This window comes from Leucoraja erinacea, chromosome 5 (genome assembly GCF_028641065.1).
Source record: "Leucoraja erinacea ecotype New England chromosome 5, Leri_hhj_1, whole genome shotgun sequence".
Lineage (NCBI taxonomy): Eukaryota > Metazoa > Chordata > Chondrichthyes > Rajiformes > Rajidae > Leucoraja > Leucoraja erinaceus.
Window position 1 is genome coordinate 77878044 of NC_073381.1, and position 25810 is coordinate 77903853.

General features: G+C 43.7%; 2 protein-coding genes across 3 annotated transcripts in view; both read left to right on the forward strand.

Annotated features, from left to right (window-relative positions):
- The window catches only part of LOC129697442 (midasin-like), a 182418-nt gene extending 169958 nt beyond the window's left edge, over positions 1-12460 (forward strand). The window contains 7 exon segments of the mRNA XM_055636025.1: positions 1206-1321; positions 3905-4079; positions 5386-5459; positions 7876-7990; positions 8460-8523; positions 10201-10343; positions 11895-12460. Of these exon segments, the coding sequence (XP_055492000.1) occupies positions 1206-1321; positions 3905-4079; positions 5386-5459; positions 7876-7990; positions 8460-8523; positions 10201-10343; positions 11895-12080 (873 nt within the window). The 3' untranslated portion in view covers positions 12081-12460.
- A 3840-nt stretch (positions 12461-16300) lies between these two features.
- lyrm2 (LYR motif containing 2) lies at positions 16301-24242 on the forward strand. Of its 2 annotated transcripts, XR_008723526.1 has the most exons (4): positions 16301-16415; positions 20045-20185; positions 23283-23831; positions 23916-24242. XR_008723526.1 is itself a non-coding variant. In XM_055636033.1 (3 exons), exons 1-3 carry the CDS (start codon positions 16371-16373, stop codon positions 23358-23360), a joined length of 264 nt encoding a protein of 87 aa, XP_055492008.1. In that variant the 5' UTR covers positions 16301-16370; the 3' UTR covers positions 23361-24242. The 2 variants fall into 2 exon arrangements, 1 of the variants encoding a protein (XP_055492008.1); XM_055636033.1 differs by having other exon boundaries at positions 23283-24242.
- The last annotated feature ends 1568 nt before the right edge of the window (positions 24243-25810 follow it).

Genomic DNA, 25810 nt, shown 5'->3' on the forward strand with positions numbered 1-25810 from the left:
TAGGTTCATGGGACTTTCAGTGATTCAAAAAGCAAAATTGGGCCTGTTTACACCTGTGAATGGACGTCTGGATCAACTGCCTGAAGGCTGTTTCCAAATGTAGCTTCACTCAGAGTTACAGGAGTAGAGAGTACATCTCAAGCTGCTGCTCAAAGTCCAATCAGTGGAAAGTCAAGTCGAGATTATTGTCATAAGACTGCACTTGTGTACTTCCACCGTACCTATTCATATGACCATTGCAGTTTAGATGTGGAAGCATCAATGTTGGAAATAGTCAGCAGATCTTGTGGCAAAAAGAGGAATTAAAATTGTTGACTTCATTCGTGGTGAGTCTGTTACAAGGAAAGGGAAGAGTGGTGGAGAGAACAAAGGGAAAGGGTGAGAAAGGTTGTATGACGGAAGGGATAGTGGTACAGGTGGAAGAGGGTGGTAAAGGCAAATTAACAAAAGATATGTTGTTGGGCAGCAACTCTGAAGGGCCTCGACCCGAAATGTCACCTATTCCTTTTCTCCAGAGATGCTGCCGGACCTGCTGAGTTATTCCAGCATTTTGTCTATTTTCGGTGTAAACCAGCGTCTACAGTCCCTTCTTACCTTCTTTACAAAACCTATGTCTGGAGTTGGTTTCAAAGGGGATTGCTCATTCTGATCCTGGTCATGCAGTATATTGGTAACCCACCCAGATGTTGATTTCATTGTTTCCATTTTACGATACGATAGAACTTTATTTATCCCAGGAGGGAAATTGATCTGCCAACAGCTACAAAAACTCAAAAAATACAAAATACGTGAAACATGAAATTAAAGTGATGAGTGGAAAGGCTTGGGGGGGTGTGCAAAGATTGGGGATGGGGGGAGGAGTCGGTCTCAGTCTACCCCACTACAGAAGGGGGAGGAGTTGTAAAGTTTGATAGCCACACGTAAGAAGGATCTCCTGTGGCGTTCAGTCCTGCATCTTGGTAGAACCAGTCTTTTGCTGAAGGTACTTCTCAGGTTGACCAGTGCATCATGGAGGGGATGTCCAGGATGCTCTGCGGTTTGAGGAGCATCCTCTCCTCCAAGACCACCTCCCATGAATGTGTCTGTAATTAGTGTAAGTACAAAATTACAAGTACAAGTAAAGTTTCCTTGCTGTGGTGTGAAAATCATGTGCTTCCACGTATTTGACGTGGTTATTTTCCCTTGTGCTCTTCTGCCCTTACCAGGAGAAAGCCGCAGCTGTGATGTGGCAACAGTACCAGACATTGACAGCTCCTCTATCACAGCAGCTATGTGAACAACTTCGTCTTATATTGGAACCCACACAGGCAGCTAAACTCAGGTCAGTGCTCATGCCCTTTATTCTCTCAAATTATAGACCACGCAAAATTATGTCATACTTGATGCGGAGCACCAAGGCAAATTCCTTGTATGTGATTAATTGGCCAATAACCTAATTCATTCATTCATAAAGTCATTAGTGATAGGAGAAAAATTAGGCCATTTGGCCCAAGTCTACTCCGCCATTCAACCATGGCTGATCTATCTCTCTTCTAACCCTAGTCTCCTGCCTTCTCCCCATATCCCCTAACACCCGTACTCATTTTGAGACAGTAATCCATGCCTTTATTACATCTAGGCTGGATTACTGTAACGTGCTCTATTTTGGTGTTGCTCATTCTTCACTGGCTCGTCTCCAGTTGGTTCAGAATGCTGCTGCTCGCCTTTTAACAGGGACTCGAAAGAGGGAGCACATATCGCCAATTCTGGCCTCCCTACACTGGCTCCCGGTGCACTTTCGAGTTCATTTTAAGATACTGTTATTTGTATTTAAATCTCTGAATGGGCTCGCCCCGCCTTACCTCTCTGAGCTGCTCCACCCATACGGTCCTGCCCGGTCCCTCAGGTCAGCTGCTCAGCTGCTCCTGGAGGTACCGAGGTCTAGTCGGAGGCTCAGAGGGGATAGAGCCTTCTCTGTTGCTGCTCCGGCACTCTGGAACACCCTGCCGTTGCACATCAGATAGGCCCCCTCACTGTCCATCTTCAAATCCAGTGTTAAAACACATTTGTACTGCCTGGCTTTTGACCATGCCTGAGGCTTTGCTTCTGTTTGTGGTGTTTTTGATGTTTCTTTATTTTACATGTCTTTTCCTACTATTTCTTTTGATTGTTATTTTTGGTGTGTATTAACTTTTTTGTCGATGATTAGTGATGTACAGCACTTAAAGTGCTCTATAAATAAAATTATTATTATTATTATTATTATTATTATCAAGAATCTATGTTGTATGTTATTCTCCAGAGCTGACGTAAACAGCACTTGCAGATTGCAATGGTCCATACGTCGTTATGAAACAATTTTTTTAATTGTCCATCAATATAGCACCATTTACTTTTATATTAAATAATGAAGCAAGTGCCCCAGTAATAATTGGATCATCGTTGATTAATAAGAAAAACGTTGCCTCTATTCCTTTTTCATTTGAGGCAATGCTGCGATTTAGGTTCCTCAAAACAAAGATTAACTGTGCACATTTATAGCAAACTCAGAATGGAATATGCATTACTTATTTAGTATTATCACCATTGCCACAAGTGGACATTTCATTTAAACAATACTGGATATAAATGCTCAATTTACAGCCCGCCATGTTTTAATCAAATGATTCCCCTGAAATGAACTATCTCTAAATCTTTGATCCTCTGCAGATTTCTGATTCTGAATCGGGACTGCATTTTATTTTGCTACAACTCTTGTACTAAGAAACTTTCTGCCGGTCAATAGATGCTTTTCCCGGTTATAGGCTGGGTACAGTGCAGCACGCTACTCATGATCTGACACGCCTAGAATTTATCTGCTATTTACGTGTCAAGATTGTGGTGGAGTAGACTGTGTGTACAAATGAGTGCCACTCCAATGACTTTCCACACTTGATTGCATTTAGAATAGAGCAGCCACCAGTTATCCAAAACATTTATTCCCTCTGCTACATAAAGAGACTGCATTCTCCACAATGGTAGCCCCACCACCAACATTGTGAAGAGCAGCAAGCTCACAGAAACATTGCAACCTACAGGGTACTTGACAGGTCTTGCATCGATGTAGGTCACATGTAGCGAGATGCAGTGAAATGCTTTGTTTTGCATATATTCATTCATCATCGTTGAAAACATTAGCGACACAGTGGTGCTGGTTCACCGAACAATCCTGTCTTCTGCCGGATACCGCCACATGGCGGAAGCCCCCCCCCCCCCCCCCCATCCCCACTCCATTCTCTGCATCACCATCCCCCCCCCCCCCCCCCCCTCCCTATCCCCACTCCATTTCTCTGCATCCCCCCCCCCCCCGTTCTCAGTTGATCCCTCTTCGCTGCATTTATATCCTGGGACACTATCAAGAGAACCATCACCAAAACAACTTCAACAACACTCATATCCTGCAAAAACGTCGGGCAGCATTTGTGGAGTGAGAAATGGTTAACGTTTCTGGTGGGTGGCCTTTTCAGCAGGCTGATGTAAGGCCATAGACTCTGCCCCCTCGTATATCGCTGCAGTATAAATTTTGTGGCCACTTCAATACGTGTTTACAATTTGTCCACAAAGGTTTCTTGGAAGACTATCTTGCTGGATTGGTGACCTAGCTTTCACCCCATGTGATACACTAAATGCTGGATTAATCAGGGGGTCAGGCAGCATCTCTGGAGAAAAGGAAGAAGTGAAGTTTTGGGTCAGAACCCTTCTTCAGACTGAGAGTCAGGGGAGAGGGAAACTAGTGGAGGGTTTTGACCTGAAACATCACCTATTCCTTTTCTCCAGAAGTGCTGCCTGGCCTACTGAGTTACTCCAGCGTTTTGTGTCTATCTTCAGTGTAAACCAGCATGTTCAGTTCCTTCCTACACATTTCATCCCATGTGCTTGTGTCCAGAGGGGATTATCGAACAGGAAAGCGGTTGAACATGCGCAAAGTGATTCCCTACATCGCAAGTCAATTCCGCAAGGACAAAATCTGGCTTCGCAGAACAAAGCCAAACAAGCGGCAGTACCAGATCTGTTTGGCTATTGATGATTCTTCCAGCATGGTTGATAACCACTCCAAACAGGTATGGCTTATTTACAAACATAGACAATAGGTGGAGGAGTAGGCCATTTGGCCCTTTGAGCCAGCACCGCCATTCAATATGATCATGGCTGATCATCCAAAATCAGTTTCCCGTTCCTGCTTTCTTCCCATATCCCTTGATTCTGTTGGACCTAAGAGCTAAATCCAACTCTCTCTTGACAACATCCAGTGAATTGGCATCCACTGCCTTCTGTGGCAGAGAATTCCACAGATTCACAACTCTGGGTGAAAAAGTTTTTCCTCATCTCAGTCCTAAATGGCCAATCCTTTAATCTTAAACTGTGACCCCCTGGTTCTGGACTCCCCCAACATCGGGAACATTTTTCCTGCATCCAGCCTGTCCAATCCTTTAAGAATTTTATATGTTTCTATAAGATCTTTATGTTGGTAGTACTTGTTCCTACCCAAAGAGAACAGGCACTTTGCATTCAAATCAGAAATTAAAAGGTGCTAATCGTGGAAATATACTCGGCCCACAAGATACTACATAGAGTTTAACATAACAATTGATCAGTACCCACCTCGTCTAAAACAATCCAATGTCCAGCCTTCAAGGCTCTAAGCAGAGGACCATCTCGCCAGGCAAATTGTCCACCTTTGCCACCCTCCACAGGCAGGTCACGTCCTATAGAAACAGAAATCCGGTCAGTCGGTCAGTCGAGTGATGCCTGTAGGCTACCTAATCAGAATGCGAAGTGCTCGGGCTTTGACAAGCATCTACAAATCAAACCACCCCCTCCTCCGCCTGTATGCACCTATAACTTGCCAGCATCCGCTGAGTTACTCCAGCACTTTGAGTCTATTTTTGTAAACCAGTATCTGCAATTCCTTGTCTCCATAACTCTAGTGTTAAGTTCATAAGTTATAGGAGTGGCATAATCCATTCGGCCCATCAAGTCGATTCTGCCATTCAATCATAGCTGATCTATCTCTCTTTCTCTCAACCCCATTTTCCTGCCTTCTACTCTTAACCCCTGACACAACACGATACGATAAAACGTTATTTATCCCAATAGAGAAATTGATCCGTACTAATCAAGAACCTATGAATCTCAACCTTTAAAAATAGCTAATGGCTATTCAGTGACAGGAAAATTGCTGAACTCCAATTCAGCTGGTATGTTTCACTGTGTAAATCCTCACAATGCTAATATAATCTCTTGCTGAGTTATATGCATTCAATCGCCCAAGAGGGGGAGCTTGAAACTATGTATTTGTAGGAATATTTTTCCTTGAACTGATCTGACCAACTCCTGAAAGCCCTAATATGTATGTTTATTTTGCAGCTAGCCTTTGAAGCCTTGGCTGTGATTGGTAATGCTCTCTCACTTCTAGAGGTTGGACAGGTTGCTGTGTGCAGGTGAGTGATGGCTGCCTACAGGCATTGGAATCTATTTTCTAGTGGCATTTGTAGAGAAAATGAATATTGATCAAGAATATTGTCAATATAATTTATGAATGAATGAATAAGTTTATTGCCCAAGTATTTACATACAAGGAATTTGCCTTGGTACTCTGCCCGCAAGTGACAACATAACATACAGTGACAGTTAGGAATGACACATAAAACATTAAACATTAATAATAAAACATTGTTGATTAAACATGTGAATTAAATAAACTACCAGAGCAAAAGGAGGCTACAGATTGTTGGTTATTGAGCAGAGCTACTACTCGTGGAACAAAGCTGTTTTTATGTCTGGTTGTGGCAGTTGCCTTCCAGAGGGAAGTGATTCAAAGAGTTTGTGGCATGAGTGAGAGGGTCAGAGGTGATCTTACCCGCTCGCTTCCTGGCCCTTGCAGTGTACAGTTTGTCATTGGGGAGGGAAGGTTGCAGCCAACAACCTTCTCAGCTGATCGGACGATTCCCTGCAGCCTCCAGATGTCGTGCTTGGTAGCTGAGCCAAACCAGACCATGATGGAGAAGGTGAGACTCTACAATGGCCGTATAGAATTGGACCATCATTGCCTGTGGCAGATTGTGCTTCCTCAGCTGCAGCAGGAAGTACATCCTCTGTTGTGCCTTTTTGACTGGATTCGATGGTGGCCCCCCATTTAAGGTCCTTGGAGATGATGGTTGCCAGAAACTTAAAATACTCCACAGATGTGACTGTGGTGTTGGTGATGGTGAGTGGGGTGAGCTCTCCTAAAGTCTACTATCAATTCCACTGTCTTGAGAGCATTGAGCTCCAGACTGTTCTGATGGCACCAGGACGCCAGCTGTATCACTTCCTGTCTGTAGGCAGATTCCTCCCCATCCTGGATCAGTCCAATCAGGGTTGTGTCATCCGCAAACTTGAGAAGCTTGTCAGAGGAGACTGTGGAGGTGCAGTCATTGGTGTAGAGGAGAGGATAGAGTACGCAGCCTTGTGGTTCTCCTATGCTGAGGGTCTGCGGGTCCGAGATGTGCTTTCCCAGCCTCACATGCTACTTCCTGTCTGTCTGGATGCTGGTGATCCACCGACAGAGGGGTTCAGGCACAGTCAACTCGGAAAGTTTGGAGTGTAGTATCTCTGGTACAATGGAGCTAAAATCAACAAACAAAATCCTTGCATAGGTCCCCTGGCGGTCTAGGTGTGGGAGGATGAAGTTCAGGCCCAGGTTGACTGCGTCATCAGCAGATCTATTGGCCCGATATGCAAACTGCATATCAGGTTATAACCTCCAATGGTTTTGCTCAATTACTTCAGTGGATGAAGTCATTAAACCTGGATATTATTTGATACTGTATTTGAATGTTGCCATCTGCATTCATAAGTATCTTTTTTTTACTGAGGAATATTTTATATTATCTTTGAGAGCCCCTTTTGGCAAACAGTCATTTGACAATTTCAGATCGAAGTACTAGATCAGTGGGAGTGGCGGCGCCTAACGGCAGCGGCTCGACTACAGTCGTCTGTCTTTTTTTATTTTTGTCTTGTTAAATTTATGTCTTGAGTTAGTTTTTTATTATTTTTTTTAGCTGTGTATATGTGGGGGGTGGTGAGGGGGCTTTGGGGAAACCGTTTAAATCTCTTCCCTGTGCGGGGACCCGACTATTCCCTGTCAGGTCTCGGATGTCGTTGGGCCTAACATCGTGGAGCCGGCGGCGACCTCCGGCCGGGACTAACCTGGGGGCTCCAGTTGCAGAGCCTGCGGAACTAACATCGCGGAGCTGGCCAACTTCGGAGCGGGAAGAGATGTGGTGGCGTGCGGCTGCGACCCGACTTTGGAGTTCGGAGGCACCGGCCGCAAACCCGGTGGACGGGAACATCGGGAGCTCCAAGTCCCTGGTGGGAGACCGCTTTTCCGAGCTCCGCAACGGCGACTTCTCCCGCTGGAATCGCGGGTTTAAGGACATGGAGCCGGGGCCTAACATCGCCCGGCGTGGCTTAAACAGCCTCAGGATTTACCATCGCCCACCGGGGGCTTTAACATCGGAGCCCCAGTTCGCCTCGACACTGCGGTTGGACTGCTGGACCACGGGAGAAGGAACAAAGGGAAGAGATAAAGACTTTGCCTTCAATCACAATGAGGAGATGTTGGAGACTGAGGGTGATGGATGTTTATGTAAACTGTGTTAAGTGTGGGTCTTGGATTGTTTTGTAATGTAAAAAACTGTAGAAATGATATTTCGTTCAAACCTAGGTTTGAATGACAATAAATGCATTCTATTCTATTCTAGATGTTATTAGATCAATTCACTCGAGCTCTGTTTGTGACTTTCTAATTTCCTTGCATGAGCTCAGCAGCCTTGTAACAGACTCCTCATCCAGCTGTGTTATTCCCTGTTTCAGCTTTGGAGAGAGTGTTCAGTTGCTGCACCCATTCCACGAGCAGTTCAGTGATCAATCAGGAGCAAGAATACTGCGGAGCTGTCAGTTCCAACAGAAGAAAACCAAGATAGCTCAGGTTGGTAGGCGTTAAGCCATCAAGAATTGGCTGTGTATATAAAATTAATGCAGGGGGATACATTGCTGTCTAGCAGTTGACGACATATCAATGTAGCATTGTTTTCACATTGCAAGCTTCTATCTTTTCAACACTGCAACATGAATTGTTTCCCTCTCTTTGCAACCAATCTAAGCTTTTTAGCAGAGGTGGAATTGATTAGATCTATGCTGCTTGTTGCTAGTTTGTCAATTTCAACACCTTAGATGGCATATGTAATGTAAAATTAGTTGTGTACATTGTAGTCACCATGACATTTGTCAAATTAAACCGTTTTAAGGAGCATCTTTTTAAAGTAAACTTTAAGACCATGTTGATAAATGTAAGAACTGGCCTCCAAAACGCAAGATTAAAATGTGATTGCATTAGGTTAAAGGTAATTTGTTTTAAAGATGAACTAATATGGCTAATTCTGATTTTCAACTTTCAGTTTCTGGAATCTGCAGCCAACATGTTTGTTGCAGCACAGCACCAATCCCAACAAGGAAATCCAGGTCAGCTTGACATGGTTTATGTAGGCTGGCCATTCGTACTGCAGTGTTTTGTATTACTTCACTTATTTGTAGCAACTCAACTCCCCCTCCCATTCCCAATCTGACCTTTCTGTCCTGGGCCTCCTCCATTGTCAAAGTGAGGCCCAGCACAAATTGGAGGAATAGCACCTCATATTTTGCTTGGGTAGTTAACATCCCAGTGGTATGAATATTGACTTGTCTAACTTCAAATAGCCCTTGCTTTCCCTCTCCATCCCCTTCCCAGTCTCCCACTATTCTTACTGTCTCTGCCTACGTTCTATCTTTGTCCCACCCCTTCCCCTGACATCAGTCTGAAGAAGGGTCTTGACCTGAAACGTCACCCATTCCTTCTCTCCAGAGATGCTGCCTGTCCGGCTGAGTTACTCCAGCATTTTGGGTCTACAGTATTTTGTATTGTTGGACTGTAAAATAATGCGCATTTATAGTTCAATAAAGTGGTAGTTGCTGAACAAATGAGATTTACTTCACAAATGCAACAGCCCCTCCAGTGTGATGCATTTCTGATAGTAATAAGGATTTTTTTTTGTCTACTGTATGGGTGATATTATTAGAACGGGGAAGTACAACTTCAGTCCACTCTTTAAATATTATGTTTCCAAGTATTGAGTGTAGTTTGAGTTTAGTTTATTAGCATTTTTGAGTTTAGTTTGGAGATGCACCTGAGAAACAGGCCCTTCGGCCCACAAGAGTCCGCACCAATCAGCGATCCCCACATATTAACACTATCCTACACACACTAAAGACTATTTTCATTTCTACCAAGCCAATTAACCTACACACTTGTACGTCTTTGGAGTGTGGGATCAAACCAAAGATCTCGGAAAAAACCCATGAGGTCACGGGGAGAACGTAAATCTCCGTACAGACAGCACCGGTAGTCAGGATAGAACCAGGGTCTATGGCGCTGTAAGGCAGCAACTCTACCGCTGCGCCACCGTGCCACCCAGTGTTGTCACTTGTACCAAGGTACAGTGAAAAGCTTTTGTTGTATACTAAGCAGTCGGCGGCAAGACAATACATGATTACAATCGAGCCATTCAGGTGCACAAAGAAGTGATAAAGGGAATTATGTGAATAATGTGCGGTGTAAGATAAAATCCAGTAAAGTCCAGTAAAGATATTCCGTGGGTCTCCCATGAGGTAGATAGGAGCTCAGGATCGCTCTCTCGTTGTTGGTAGGATGGTTCAGTAGCCTCAACAGCTGGGAAGAAACTGTCCCTGAATCTGGAGCTGTGTGTTTTCACACTTGTATACCTCTTGGCTGATGGGAGAGGAGAGAAGGAGGAACACAGGGACTATTTGCACAGGGGCTATTTTTCCAACTATCTTTAAAACAGTTTTTTTAAATAGTGAAAATTAGTACTGCTGTGAAAATTTGACGTGCTCTCCCCACCATCCAACTCCAGATCATGCGGGTTTATAATTGAGAGGTAATCCAGCAGCATTGTTTTCCGTGATGTCCCAAAATTGTATTTGTGTCTCTAAACTGTTTAAAATTATAATGGCTGTTGTGAATGAGGAACATATAACATGATGCATGTAATATTATCCATAAAAGGAAAATGACTTTCATGCCTTGTATAAAACTGCTAGTGAAACCATAGCAATATAATAACAAATGCTTTCTTCTGCTAGAAACCGCACAGTTATTATTGATCGTGTCCGATGGAAGAGGTCTGTTTTTAGAGGGGAAAGAACGAGTTGCAACAGCCGTTGAGGCTGCTCGACATAACAACATCTTTGTTATCTTTGTTGTTCTGGACAATCCTGACTCCAAGGTAAGAAATAATTATACAAATATAACATAGATAGATCTCTAGTGGGACAGGCAGCATTCCTTCTCTCCAGAGATGCTACCTGTCCTGCTGAGCCACTCCAGCATTTTGTGCCAATCTTTGGTCTAAACCAGCATATGCAGTTTCTTCTTACACATAGAAAGATCTCTCTAGTTAAATGAAAGCTTGCACCAGCCCATGAGACATGTGATAATAAACAAACCATTGCATCATGTGCATGAGACAGAACAATATTGTTCTGATTTTTATGTTGTTGTAGCATTAGATGTGTAATTACAAGCCTGTAATTAGCTGTGGTTAAAAAGTTAAATTACTGCAAAAAGCTAACCTGTTACTACTTGGGTACAGATTTTTATAATATTAATTTGGGGAATTTGGAAGTTTTAGTTTATTTTACTCAGTTTTTAGATGATGAGTTGAACCTCTGCAGTATTTCTGATCAACGTATTCCCATAGTATTATTGTGCAGAGAGTTCCAGGATTTAAAGCCAGCAATGATGAAGGGTGGGTTATATCTATTTCCAACATAGGATGTGTGGGATTTGCAGAGCTAGATGGTAGATGGTGGAGCTTTGAGGTTTAGAAGTTGTGGGAATGGCTAAATAACTGCAGAGCATTTTGTGGATGGTACGTTTTATAGCCAATGTGTGCTGATGGTGGAGGGTTTTGAATATTGAAGTAAATTTCTCTCCTGGCTTAGTGCAGGGCATTTTATCTTGAAAGGGGCACCAGAGGAGAATTAAACATTGCACATCTGTTAGGTGCAGGCATGTAAAGGTGACAATAATAAACCTACACTTATCAGCATTTGGAAAGACAAGACTTTATTGGGGATAGTCAGCATTGCTTTGTGCATGGAAAATCATTGGGATTTTTAAAGAGTGTTCAAGAGAATTGACAAGGAGGGGGCAATAAACGTTGTGTGCATGGACTTCATTTTGGCTTTTGACAGTTCCACGTGCTGTGGGAGGTGAGATCATAGGGTGGCCAGGGTGAGCTACGTTTGTGCATGTCACCAACATTGATGGTGTGGTGGACAGTGAAGAACGTTTTCTATGGTTATACAGGATCTAGATCAACTGAGAAAGTGGACCAAGTAATGGCAGATGGAATTTAACTTCGATACCTGTGAATTTATGCATCTTGGAAAGTTGAAACATGGCAGGTTCTGAGCACGAGCTCAGAAAGGCACCATGGTCAGCATGGGCAAGTTGGTCCGAAGGGCCTGTTTCTGTAATGAATGAAGGGCCTGTCCCACTTGGCAATTTGTTTCGGCGACTGCCGGCGTTATATCAGTGTCGCCAAAGGATTTGGAACATTTCAAAATCCAGCGGCGACAAAAAAAATGTTGCGACACTTGAAAAAACACCGCAAGTCATCACGCGGCATCACGACACAAATTTTTCGGTGACCTGATACGTCAGTCAATGATGCCGGCAGTCGCCGGAAAAATCGCCAAGTGGGACAGGCCCTTAACTCTCTTTGTATGCCTGTATCTTCTGCAACTTTGTAATTATTTGCTTCCACTTATAGGATTCCATCCTGGACATCAAAGTCCCCATCTTCAAGGCTCCAGGAGAAATGCCAGAAATCAAATCGTACATGGAAGAATTTCCATTCCCTTTCTATGTAATACTGCGAGATGTGAATGCTCTCCCAGAGACGCTCAGTGATGCACTCAGGCAATGGTTTGAACTGGTGACAGCGTCTGATTATTAATGAAATGTCTCGTAGGAAGTTGCCACCTGCAGTCATCAACTATTGATGTTTCAAATTATGCACAACCTGTAAAATTGTACTTTACTGTAGATCCACTTACTGTTGTGTGTTGTCATTTGAGAATACCTGAGCTTATAATGTGAATTTTTTAAATTCACATTGAGATCTTACCACATGGTGGTGTTTGTGCCAAAGGCACAGTTTATTGTATTGAATGAGGAATCCTGTCGGAGGTTTGAATATCACTTCTTTTTTGTAGTGTGGATATATGTTGCGAAGGTGACTTCTACAAACATAAGCTTCAGTGTGTCATTCAGAGATGGCTTTCTTTCTTAAGATTGTATTCGGAATTTTTTTAATGTCAATAAAATTATGCAATATCTGAAAACTACTTGGTTGCGTCATGTTATTGATGTAGCACATGACCCATTTAAAGTTGTGAAGACATTTTGGATTGTGTGGAGTTATTTAGTTTAGTTTAGAGATACAGGGTACAGCGAAACAACCAAAATTAGTAAAGCAGGACAGAATTGAAGCTTACTCAACTGAATGCACACAGCATTCACTAAACAGCCAGTGATGTCAGTAAAAATGGGTATAATCTATCACCACTACAGTGGTGTAGTTGCTAAAGTTGGCAATTAATATACCAGCATACTTGAAGAACTCTGCATAATAGGAAAGGAAATAAAGAATCAGCTGTCGAGATATATGGAAGGTCAGGCTCCATCTGTTAAGAGAAGCAGAGTTTTGGGCAGATAATCTTTCATCAGTGCTGCAAAAGTGAGAAAATTAGTGTTTAATTTGCAAAAGGGCATGAGTAGGCAGAAGCAAAGCACCTGTCAGTGAAAGGGTGCAGATCCAGGTTGTCTAGCTGCCAGCAATGCTGTTGGTGTTGTCGGTCTGGGTGATGAATGCTTTTTAATCATACTGTCTGAAGGAGTGCAGATAGAGGAAGATGAATGGGCGCTTATAGATAGAAAAATGCAAAACGCTGCACTTGCTGCAAGTGTGAAACGTTTTAAATACTTGGGGAGAGGGAATAGCAGTTTCAGCCTCCAGGGTTCAATTAAATCCTATAATATGAAGCAAAACTTTATCTGAATTGATTGCATGAAATTAGCTCAAATAGTCGCTGTCCATTAGCAGGGTCTCACCTGCATATGCCCTGCAGTTACATTACTTTGTAGTCTCACTCTACTCGCATTCCGTCCCTTCAATTTGGGTTTTTTTCTCGCTGCCTGCCTTGACTGGATAATATGAAGCAAAGGTTTACGGGGAAAGTCCCTGTGCGTTGCTCCCTTTCTTATCTATCCCCTCACTTTCATCTTAAAGATAACGTTCTCTCTCTCTTCCTCTGAGCTCTGATGAAAGGTCTTCAATCTTTGAGATTAGTGCTATTTTCACAAATTCAACCTGACCCGAGTATTTCCTGCATAAGTACAGCACAAGATGGACACAAAAAGCTGGAGTAACTCAGCGGGACAGCCAGCACCTCTGGAGAGAAGGAATGGGTGACGTTTCAGGTCGAGACCCTCTTGAGACCCGAAACATCACCCATTCCTTCTCTCCAGATTTGCTGCCTGTCCTGCTGAGTTACTCTAGCCTTTTGGATCCACCTTTAGTTTTAAACCAGCATCTGCAGTTCCTTCTTACACATAAATACAGCACAACGTGTCCCTCGGCCCAATGTGTCAGCCCACCCCACACAACATTCCAGACACGCACCCACCCCTGTGTGGAAAAATCTAAATTTACAATAAACAATCACAATAATACTTTATTAGCCAAGTATGTTTTGCCACATATGAGGAATTTAATTTGCCAAGTCAGTCGTACAAATAAAAAGCAACAAAACACACAAAATACATGTTAACATAAACATTCACCACAGTGACTCCTCCACATTCCTCACTGTGATGGATGGCAAAAAAAAAGTTCAATCTCTTCCCTTGCCTTGCACAATTCCTTTTCATATTTTCCCCTTTCACTGTAAAGCTATGCTATCTAGCATTTGATTTTTCCATCCTGGGGAACAAAGTTCTGACTGTCCACCCTGTCTATACCTCTCAAGACCAAGTGTGGACTTGGCCAATGTTTCACCAGACACCAACCAGTCACTGGATCTCCCAGTTGCTAACTATTTTAACTCCTCTTCCCATTCCCATGCTGACCTATCTATCCTGAGACTTCTCCATTGCCAGAGTGAGGCTACTGGTAAACTGGAGGAACAACACCTAATTTTCTACTTGGATAGCTGACAACCCAACAGTATGAATAATAAACTAAATCTCCAGTTTCAGGTAATTGAATTCTGGTAAGCCTCTGCATCTTTTACAACTCTCCACATCATTCCTGTAACCAGAATTGCATGCAATACTCCAAATTTGTTGCATCGGGCAGATGTTATATCAGAACTGGACACAAGCTGCTGGAATAACCCAGCGGGTCAGGCAACGCATCTGGAGAACATGGAAAGCTGATGTTTTGGGTCTAGACTTTTCTTCAGACGGGAGAACATATTCAAAGTAGGTGTTCCATGGGTGGAAATCCCGTGCAGGACGGGTACACTTCCCCCCCCCCCCATGTTTTGAGAGGTGGGGGACAATCCACCCTATGTTCTCTAATCCGGATTTTGAAATTCCAAAAACTATTAAAAATCTCCACTTTCCCTGACATGGGGGTGGGACTGATGATCGAGGGCGCAGATTGGACGAGAGAGACTTTGGTCAGCAGCAGTGAGGGGGGGGGGGAGACATGATGATTCAGCACGATTATTGGAGGAGGGAGACGTCGGTCAGAAGCGGAAGTAGGGGGGTGGGGACTGGGGATAGAGAGCAGTGATTGGACGAGGGAGACGTCCTGGTGGAGCAAAGATCAAAGAGCAGAGCTTGAATCGGCCCGTTCGCGGGGCCTTTCATCGTCCGGCGCAGCATAAAATTGGCCACGGGATCTTCCACTGCCCCGTGGTCACATTGCTGCATCGGGGCTCCTGATGTTGAAGCCCCCACCGGGGGATGGAAGATCCTGCGGCCGGTTTTAAGCCATGCCAGGCGATGAAAGGCCCCGCAAACGGGCCGATTCAAGCCCCACGATTCAGGGCAAAGGAAGCTAATGTTGCTAGAGTTCGGAGTCGGTCACCAACTAGGTCAGCTTACCGTCCACAGGGCCCACGGCCAAAGCCTCGCATGTGTGTGTGTGCAGCCACCAAGAAATTGTGTGTGTCCCCCCCCCCCCCCCCATGTTTTGATAGCGATTTCCTCCCCGGATATACCTTGAGAAGATTTCGCAGCGGAGCGGTCAAAAAGTGGAAAGCAGGAACTGCAGATGCTGGTTTACACGAAACGATACCAAGTGTCTGAAGAAGGGTCCTGACCTAAAATGTCACTTATACGTTCTCCAGAGATGCTACCTGACCTGCATTTTTTTATCTTTTTTAAATGATTCTGGTAAACCTCATCTCTGGTAAACACTCTCCAAAGCCTTCACAACCTAGTGTTGCTGGGATATGTTGGTGGTTGTGGGCAAGTTGGGCCGAAGGGCCCTTTTCCACACTGTATCACTCTATGATTCTAATGATTTATTCTGCATTCCCTTTGTACTATTTTCACACCTTACAATCCCTTGTCAATGTATCTCCCTCTCCCCTGACAATCAGTCTGAAGAAGGATCTCGTCCTCTATCCACAGATGCTGCCTGTCCCCAGCTGAGTTACTGCAGCATCTTGTGCACCTTGTGTGTCAGGTGGGGGCAGCACCTTGTGTGTCAGGTGGGGGCAGCATCTTGTGCCCAGTGGGGGCAGCACCTTGTGCCTCGGGTATGGGCAGCATCTTGTGTCAGGTGGGGGCAGCATCTTGTGTCAGGTGGGGGCAGCGTCTTGTGTCAGGTGGGGGCAGCGTCTTGTGTCAGGTGGGGGCAGCATCTTGTGTGTCAGGTGGGGGCAGCATCTTGTGTCAGGTGGGGGCAGCATCTTGTGTGTCAGGTGGGGGCAGCATCTTGTGCCCAGTGGGGGCAGCACCTTGTGCCCAGTGGGGGCAGCCCCTTGTGCCCAGTGGGGGCAGCATCTTGTGTCAGGTGGGGGCAGCACCTTGTGTGTCAGGTGGGGGCAGCATCTTGTGTCAGGTGGGGGCAGCACCTTGTGTGTCAGGTGGGGGCAGCATCTTGTGTGTCAGGTGGGGGCAGCATCTTGTGTGTCAGGTGGGGGCAGCACCTTGTGTGTCCAGTGGGGGCAGCACCGGCCGCTCTACTCACCCGCCGCCAGGGGGCGCCCGTCACACCGTCTCCAGCAAGATGGCGGCGGGCCGGATCCCGGCGGCGGCGCTCGGCCTGAGAGAGGTGGGAGATGTCCCGGCTCCCGCTCCCCCCTCCCGCCTCCTGCTCCTGTCAGCGCCCACTGCCGCTGCTTCCCGTGGCGGTGCTCGACCTGAGAGAGGTGGGAGAAGCTCCTGCCCTCCTCCTCCAACTCCTACCCCTCTCTTCTGCCTTCCTCCTCCTCCTCCTCCTGCCCTCCACCACCTCCACCTCCTCCCGTTCCTTTAGGAAGGAGCTGAGGAGGAATTTCAGAGGGTGGTGAATCTGTGAAATGCATTGCCACAGAAGGCTGTGGAGGCCAAGTCTGTGGATATATTTAAGGCAGAGATAGATAGATTCTTGATTAGTGCAGGTGTCAGAAGTTATGGGAAGAAGGCAGTAGAATGGGGTTAGGAGGGAGAGATAGATCAGCCATGATTGGAAGTAGACTTGATGGGCCAAATGGCCTAATTCTACTCCTATCTCATGATCCAGTGTGCTCCCCCGTTGGGCTGGGGGTCCCTCGTTGGCCGTGGGTGCTTGGCCTGAGAGAGGTGTGAGAGGCTCCTCACTCCCCCTGCCTCCCTCCTCCACCTCCTCCCGTCTGTGCCCTCAGCCGCTGCGGCCTCAGAGGCTAATGGTGATCTAGGGGGTCCCTCTCTGGCCCTGACCGTGGCCGTACTCGACCTGAAAGAGGCTCCTCACTCCCGCCTCCCTCCTCCCATCTGCGTCCACAGCTTCAGTAGCTGCCATTGGGTTGGGGGACGCTCGCTGACTTTGATTAGTATGGGTGTTTAAGAAAGAACTACAGATGCTGGAAAATCAAAGGCAGATAAAAATGCTGGAGAAACTCAGCGGGTCGAGACCCTTCTTCAGACTTGATTAGTACGGATCAGCGACTTTCATTAGTACGGTTGTCAGGGGTTATGGGGAGAAGGTAGGAGAATGGGGGCTAGGAGGGGGAGATAGAACAGCCATGATTGAATGGCTGAGTTGACTTGATTGGCCAAGTGGCCTAATTCTGCTCCAATCAATTATAAACTTATGACTTGCCAGGTTCTACCTCTAGTTTCCCTCTCCCCTGACTCTCGGTCTGAAGAAGGGTCTCAACCCGAAAAGTCACCTATTCCTTTTCTCCAGAGATGCTGCCTGGCCCGATGTTACTCCAGCATTTTGTGTCTTTCATCAAAGAGAAAGAACGTTTTCCCATTTTCAGGTTGCATCAGGAATCCCGTCTCTCGGGTGACCGTTTACCAGCTGAGAGAAGATAGACACAAAATACTGGAGTAACTCAGCGGGTCAGGCAGCGTTTCTGGAGTAAAGGAAAGGGTGATGTTTCAGGCCGAGATCCTTCTTCAGATCTTTCTTTTCGATGGATCTGAGGCTCTTAACTCCTTCCTGCACAGTCAATCCTCTTGTCTCTCGCCTATGCCCTGAATCCATGGTGAATCTCTGTCCACTTATTGCTTAGAGACACAAGGAATGGCAGACATGAGTCTTAAAGTATAATTGAAAGTTAAAGTGCTGGTGGTGAGTATACGTGGAAGGAGCTGCCAGATGAGATAGTTCAATTTAGAGAGACAGTGCTGAAACAGGCCATTCGGCCCACTGAGTCCATGCCGACTAGCAACCCCCACACATTAACACTATCCTACACACACTAGGGACAATTTACAATTATGCCAAAGCCAATTGGCCTATGAACCTGTATGTCTTTGGCGTGTGGGAAGAAACCGGAGCATCCATAGAAAACCCACGCAGGTCATGGGGAGAGCGTGCAAACTCCATACAGACAGCACCCGTAGTCAGGATTGAACCCGGGTCTCTGGTGCTGCAAGGCTGCAACTCTACCACTGCGCCACCAATTCTGCTCCTCTCACTGATGAACTTGGTCATGCCCTCCACAGATGCTGTCTGGCCCGCTGAGTTCCTCCAGTACTTTGTGCTTTGATGAAGATTGCAGTATCTGCAGTTGTTTGTGTCTCCATTTAATTAACTGTCAATCGGCAGCTCCAATATTGTTTCAACTCCACTATTAGGGTGATAGAAATCAAATTTAATGGGACTGTAACATGCATTAACCAGTTTCCACAGTGCTTGTCTAAATCTTTTGTCTTGTTTCCATGACTGGAGAACAAAATTGGTTGGCTAACAAAAGTATAACAGTTCTTAGATTATATGTTAGCATTCCACTTGAGTCTCGGAGTTACTCACGTGACTTGATTTTGAGGCAGATAACATAAAAACATGAATGGAAGAAATTAAGAATGACCTATCCATGTTCTACAGGGATGCTGCCTGACCCGCTGAGTTATCCAGCACTTTGTGTCCTTCATGGAAGAAAATTAATTAGTTATGTGGTGGCACAAGTAACTGCAGATGCTGCAATCTGGAGGAAAAAAAACAAAACTGCTGGAAAAACGCAATGGGTTGAGCAGCGTCCTGGAGAGGAGAGGAAATGCATCAGAACACAGGGTTAGTTGTAAGTTGATCAAGGCCAAAGAAAAATGTTGTGTAGAAAGGAACTGCAAATGCTGGTATATACCAGATAGACACAAAGTGCTGGAGTAACTCAGCGGGCCAGACAATATCTCTGGAGGAAAAGGATAGGTGACGTTTAGGTCAGGACCATTCTTAGGACTCAAGAAGTCTGAACAAGGGTCCCGACCTGAAACATCACCCATTTTCTCCAGAGATGTTGCCCGACCTGCTGAGTTATTCCAGCACTGTGTCTATCTTGAACAGGAATCCTGTTGGTGAAGGAGCACAGCTGTTTTAGTGTTGGTGTTTTAGAAACTTAGCTCTTCTCTCTAACAGAATTTCTGTCTATTTCTTTTGGTTTGTTCAACTTATAATTATCTTGTTTTCTCTCTCCCAGTTCTTATGGAGGAAATTTGACTGGAAACGTTAACCTTCCTTTACACAAATGTTGCTTTTGTGTAAAGTAGTGTTTTACACAAAGTGTCGCCAGTCTTTCCAGTATTTCCTGTTTTTATTTTGGTTTTCCAGCATCAGCATTTTTTAAATTTGATTGCACATAAGATGATGAATAGAATATCTGGATCAAAATATAGTCCTGATTAATAGGATCAAATACTTCCTTATAGAAGCAATCTGAATCCAATACCAACTGGTTAATAAACCATAGGGATGGAGGATGGATTTAATATTTTACTGCAGTTTCTGTGTAAGTGTGATAATGAAAATGAAAGGATATGAGATGAATTTAGAATGTTATAAAATTGTAGTATTGAAAAAAATAGTGAAGACCAGTAGGGTCACAATGGCATGCCACTGGAAATCTTTTACCATGTTTTTCTAATGTCCTTAGATATAAAGCTTGTGCCAGAGGACAGGAAGGGCCCTGTGTAACACTTCTGATCAAAGGGGATTAGATTAGGTAGTGATCTCCATAACTTTCTCTGGTTGATTTTGTGTTATACTGGAATAGAATTAAGGACATTTTTTACACAATCGTTAGTGTTTTTTAGTGTAGCTTTAGGAAGTGATAGTTTGTAGAAAGTAAGTTCTGGTGCTGCAGCTCCAGAGATTTGTCGGGAAGGTGTTAGGAAAATTAGATGTTGTTAGAGATAGAAGAGTGAACCATTGTGCTATTTATTTTTGGTTCTGTGTTGCAGATTGTGGTGTCTGATTGTGCAAATTATATATTCTAGTTTATGCTTCGTAAAAACGTCCTGAGTTTGTACAGGAAGATTTTAAAGACCATTAATCAGATTCCAAATGATGGAGACAAGCAGCACCTTAAAAATTGGGCTAGACAAGAATTCAAACAGAACAAAAATGCTACAAATCAAGTAAGTCTCTTCTGCGAAAAACTGTATTTATGCACATAAGATGATGAATAGATGATGAATAGAATATCTGGATCAAAATATAGTCCTGATTAATGGCTTTGCTTCCTTAGTTTTTGAGAGTGACCTTAGATGAAAATTCATTAGCCATGCTATAATGCATGTTTCCACAATGGAAATTGGATATAACATGATCAATGAATTAGGGGGCTCTATTTGTATTATGTCGACTAAATTTCAATAGTGCAATTTTGTTTGGGAACTAGAGAATTACTTAAAAGTTACACAAAGTGATGGAGTAACTCCGTGGGTCAGGCAGCATCTCGGGAGCGGCACGGTGATGCAGCAGTAGAGTTGCTACCTTACAATGCTTGCAGACCAGGGTTCGATCCCGACTATGGGTGCTGTCAGTATGGAGTTTGTACATTCTCCCTGTGATCACGTGGGTTTTCTCAGAGATCTTAGGTTTCCTCTCACGCTCCAAAAATGTATAGGTTTGTAGGTTGATTGGTTTGGATTGAAGTGTTAATGTGCGGGGATCGCTGGTCGGTGCAAACTAAACTAAGTTGAAGAGTTTGGAACTAAGTGAGGTGTTTTGATTGTTCAGAAGGGACTGGAGAAAGTGAGGAATAGGATGGATTCAAGATATTTGGAGATGTGTTCAATGGGGCCAGAGCAGGCGGAAGCAATAGATCTACCAGGGCTGTCCTGTTTGTGGATTTTGCGAAGCGGGCAGTGCGGGGCGGGACTGTGGAGAGGAGATCATCAAAGGTGGCGAGATCGGTAACCGTTGATGTCCATGGTAGAGATGAGGGAGGCATTGTGGGCCTAAGAATTGAAGGTTGACGTCCATGAAGAAGAATCCCAACATGAAATGTTCTCCAGCGATGCTGCCTGACCCACTGAGTTACTACAACACTTTTTTTTTGTAAACCAACATATTTGTGTCTACACTTCAAAGTACAATTTACTTTGGAATTTGACAAGCACGAAAAAAAGCTTTCTCAGAAAAAAATGGTTCTTTGTACCCTTCCGCAATAATCGGACGCCATTGTCCCTTAAGAATACGGTCTATCAGTTTCTCCGCAAGAGACCATTGCAATTGACAAGCATTTATGTCTCGTAACACTTATGTGATATTACTCTATTAAACAATGTAACATACAGCCTTTATCATTTGTAGTTTGCAGTAACAAAAATAGTTATACAAAAGACTGTTCATTTTGAACATTTTGCACACAATTTTGGAAATCTTGCACATGGAAAATAACTTTGTAATTGCGATTCTGAAACTCTAGCTCCGTTTCCTCATTGACACAATTGTTTTTATAACATGATTTTCTATGACGTGAGGCTTCCCAGGAATGCAAAGATTGCACTACCGCAGGACCTGCACTGAAGCTAGATTAATGTAGACATTTACAAGATAAGAATATACATCAAATATTGGGGACGCAAGAGACAGCAGTTGCTACAAATTGGAGCAAAAACAAACTTCTGGAGCAATTCAGTGGGTCAAGCAGAATCTAGGAAGCTAAAGTGACAGTCGATGTTTCTGGTTGAGGCCATGCATCAGGACTGAGAATGTAAAGAGGTGAGAGGGAGGGTGAGGGTGAGGCAACGGTTGGCAGGCAATGGGTAGAGCTAGGTAAGAAGGGGATGACTGGCGGAGGGGATTGTAAGAGAGCAACTGGTGGGTGTTGGATGGAGAGATGGGTGGATGTGGAGACAGAGGCTGGAGGTGATAAGGAATCTGATTGTAATGAAGGTGATAAAAAGAACCAGATAGGGGAGGGATGATGGGCAGATGGAACCAGTTGGGGGAAGGAATAGGAAATGTAGTAGGCTAAGTGTGTAGATGATAGGCAGATGGAACTAGGGCGGAATGAAACTGGGAGACAGATCTGGAGGAGTTTGGGAGAACTTGGATGGATCAGAAAGATTGACAGGAGCATGGGGTACAGGTTACCTCCAATAGGAAAATTAATATTGGAATAGTGTTGTAAAATACATCAGCATATTTGTGTGCTTCAGGGAGAGAAAAGATTTTGATGGTAATAAATATTTAAATGTATCCGTTCAGTTATATGAATGTATTTACGATCAGAGCTTTTTATCATGTATTTTGAAAAAATATATAATGAAAACATAAATGTGTGTTAATCTCACTTTGTATGAAACTAAGAAATCTTTGAATCCAAAAAGGACAAATAAATACTGTTTTTGAATCTTGAGGTATTCTGGCAACAAGTTGCTGGACAAATCCAGCAAGATTAATGATTCTGTTTTAGACCACATGCTGTGTCTGGTTTGTGGCCAATTAATCAGCTCAAATATCTCGTTCCTACTAAATTTCATCTGCTATTCAGTGGAGATGTATATTTAATTAAATGCATTTTGTAGTTGTTTATCTGTATAATCTTTCCCAACTTTCTGTTTACTCCTCTCTCACACTATATATTTTCCTGGAACCCCTTGTAGAAACATGGAACTGCAAATGTTGCTGATCAAAAAAGGACACCAGCACTTTGAACACTTGGGTTCAGTCCGTCATGGCCTACTGGTTGCTAACTGTTTTAACTCCTATTCCCATTCACATGCCGACCTTTCTGTCCTGGGCCTCCTCCATTGCCAGAGCGAGGCCACACGCAATCTGGAGCAGCAGCACCTCATATTCCGCTTCTGTAGCTTAAAACCCAATGGTATCAACATTGAATTCTCCAATTTTAGGGAAGCTCTACAATCCCACCCCCTCCCCTTTCTCCCCACTCTTCGACCACTCATCTACACAATGGAGACAATGGCTAGTTAATCGCATGGCTGGGATGAAGGATGAACCCGGAACATCCATAGGAAACCCACATGGTTGCAGAAAAAATGTACAAATTGCACACAGATAGTACTGGAGACCAGGATTGAGCCTTGATCACTGGAGCTCTGGGCCAAAAGTGCTACTAATTGAACCATTGTGTATAAATGTGCATTTCTTCTGAATGAGGTACTTTTTATTAAATGTGCTGAAATGATATCTATGAAGGATAAAATGTCTTTAATCCTTACCATTTTGTGTACTCAATCTTATTTGTTTTTAATCATTAAGGATACGATACGAATGATGCTTACCCATGGAAACATGCAGCTGCAGGAGCTGGAGAAAATGCTTCAATTTGCAAAATGAAAGGAAGAAATTCTGAAATGGCTTAAGCTGGATTTTCTACAAGTAGTTCTGTTCAGACCTGTTTGTGGGACATGTACTTCTGGCTCTGATGAAATATTTTCACAAACAGCGGTAACTTTAACTTTCAATGAAACAACCATTTGAAATGACTTGAGATATGGAATTTTATATACTCGGAAAAAAGTCCAACGTTCATACTGTGCAAGACTTTGAGACAAACACATGATGAAACCCATCAGCCTAATATTTAAAAGTTTCACACTGCTTGTGTTAGAATTGGATGTTGATCAGTTACCTATACATTATTATTGGGATTAAATGTTTACTAAATTACTCAGATGGCTATATTTTTAAACAGGTCTTTGAACTCAAGGGAAAATTAATAAGAGTAAGTGATTGTACAATGTTCAAGAAGGAACTGCAGATGCTGGAAAATCGAAGGTAGACAAAAGTGCTGGAGAAACTCAGCGGGTGCAGCAGCATCTATGGAGCGAAGGAAATAAGTCTGAAGAAGGGTTTCAGCCCGAAACGTTGCTTATTTCCTTTGCCCCATAGATGCTGACAAGTGTTTGTACAAACCTGGTACATGAATACATCAGTTCAGTTAACACTACTGAGCTGAAAAACCGAGCATTTGTGTAATTAACATTGGTTTTAGGGAGTTTCTTTCACTGCAGTCCTGATTTGTCTGTATTCATTGCATTCTGAAGATAATAACTGCAGAGTTGAAAACATAATTGTACAGAGCATTGGTGTTTGAACAAATATTTATTATTTTATCTCCACAGACATGGATTGTGTGCATTCTTTATCATGTGTTTAATTACATAGCAGCTGAAAGAGATTGTTTCTTTTCAGAAAAAAATAAAAGATATGCAAGTATATATTGGTAGAGTTGTTACACTGATATACATTTGTGTATAATGGCAATCAGATCATGATGCATGCATTGAAGTTAGTACCTTTGGATTTGGGGGCCAATTCAACCTTGAGGTTTTGCTGTGTTGGGGAGAACTGGTTTGGCTCAAGGATGAAGTGAGAGGGCCTTCTGATCACGCTGTCATGGAATGGAGGTGTAAAGAGATTGGATGTCCATATACAAATGAGTTGTTGAGAGCTGGGAATTGGAAACAGTCCAAATGGCAGAGGGCATAGGAGGTGTCATGGACCAAGGGGTCTGGACCAGGTGATAAAGGATAGGGTCAAGATAATAAGAAATGCATATGGTGGCCCAAGAACAAGCTGAAACAATGGGCCTGTCAGGGCTGTCCTGCTTGGGGATGTTGGGCGGGAGATAGAAGCAGGCTGCCTGAGTCTGGGACACTGCAAGAGTGATCTGAGCCCCTGGACTGTTTTTGTGACCATGGACTGATGTATGTCTGGGAGCTCATGTCTGACGTCTGCGAGATTGAGGTCAGTTAGCCAGACCATACCGCACCGCCCTTGGCCGCAGATTTGATGCATGGAGGCAGATGAGAACTTCACATCAAGCTTGGAATACATTGGGTGGGAACATAGAGATAAAGATGTGGCATCTGCTGAGACTGATTGTTCAGGATCAGAAGGAATGCTGAAAACATTCTTCTGATTCTTCCCAGCTGTTATCAGGCAACTGAACCATCCTACCAACAACTAGAGAGCGGTCATGAGCTACTATCTACCTCACTGGAGACTCTTGGACTATCTTTAATCAAACTTTACTGGACTTTATCTTGCACTAAACGTTTTTTCACTGTACCTCGGTACACGGGACAATAAACTAAAGTAAACACAGCAGGGGGTGGTACTGGGAGGTAAATTGTGGCGTATTACTAAAACCTACCATTTTAAATAGTTACCAATAAAAATTGAAAGGTACAATTCCAGATTGAAGTGACGTCCCATTTCTGGAGCAAGTTGGGCGAAGCAATTGCAATGTGTTCCCCCGTGCCACGTGCATGATACCCGAGGGCTATGATAATGAATCAGTGCAGCTTGGCAGAAGTAGTGTTCTTTTCTGGTTCTGGCACCAAGTGAGCTGAACCAGAGGGGAGTGAGGATAGGGATCTGTTTTCAGTTGGCCTACTGGTCCTATCGTGCTTACAGAATGGAATTAAGTTGAAGAATCTATTTAGGTTTATTCCAATGAGGTTTAATTGGTATTTTACTGTGTTCTTTTACCTTTAAATATTATCAGATGTTATGTATGCGTTTCAAATAACGAATTAATTATTTGTTTGCCATTTCAAGTGTGATGATGTGACAATTAACATAACATGCTTGCACTAAAGCAGCTGGTCAAGAATATTATATCTTGCTTCGTGAAGTCCACTGAATACTTAATTTATTAGGTCCTACATCCACAGTATGGTAAAGGTCCACTATGTACACCATATCACAATTATACAGGTATCTTTTTTTAATATTTAAAAAAAAATGTACAAAATAGACAAAACTTTTAAAATAAGCAC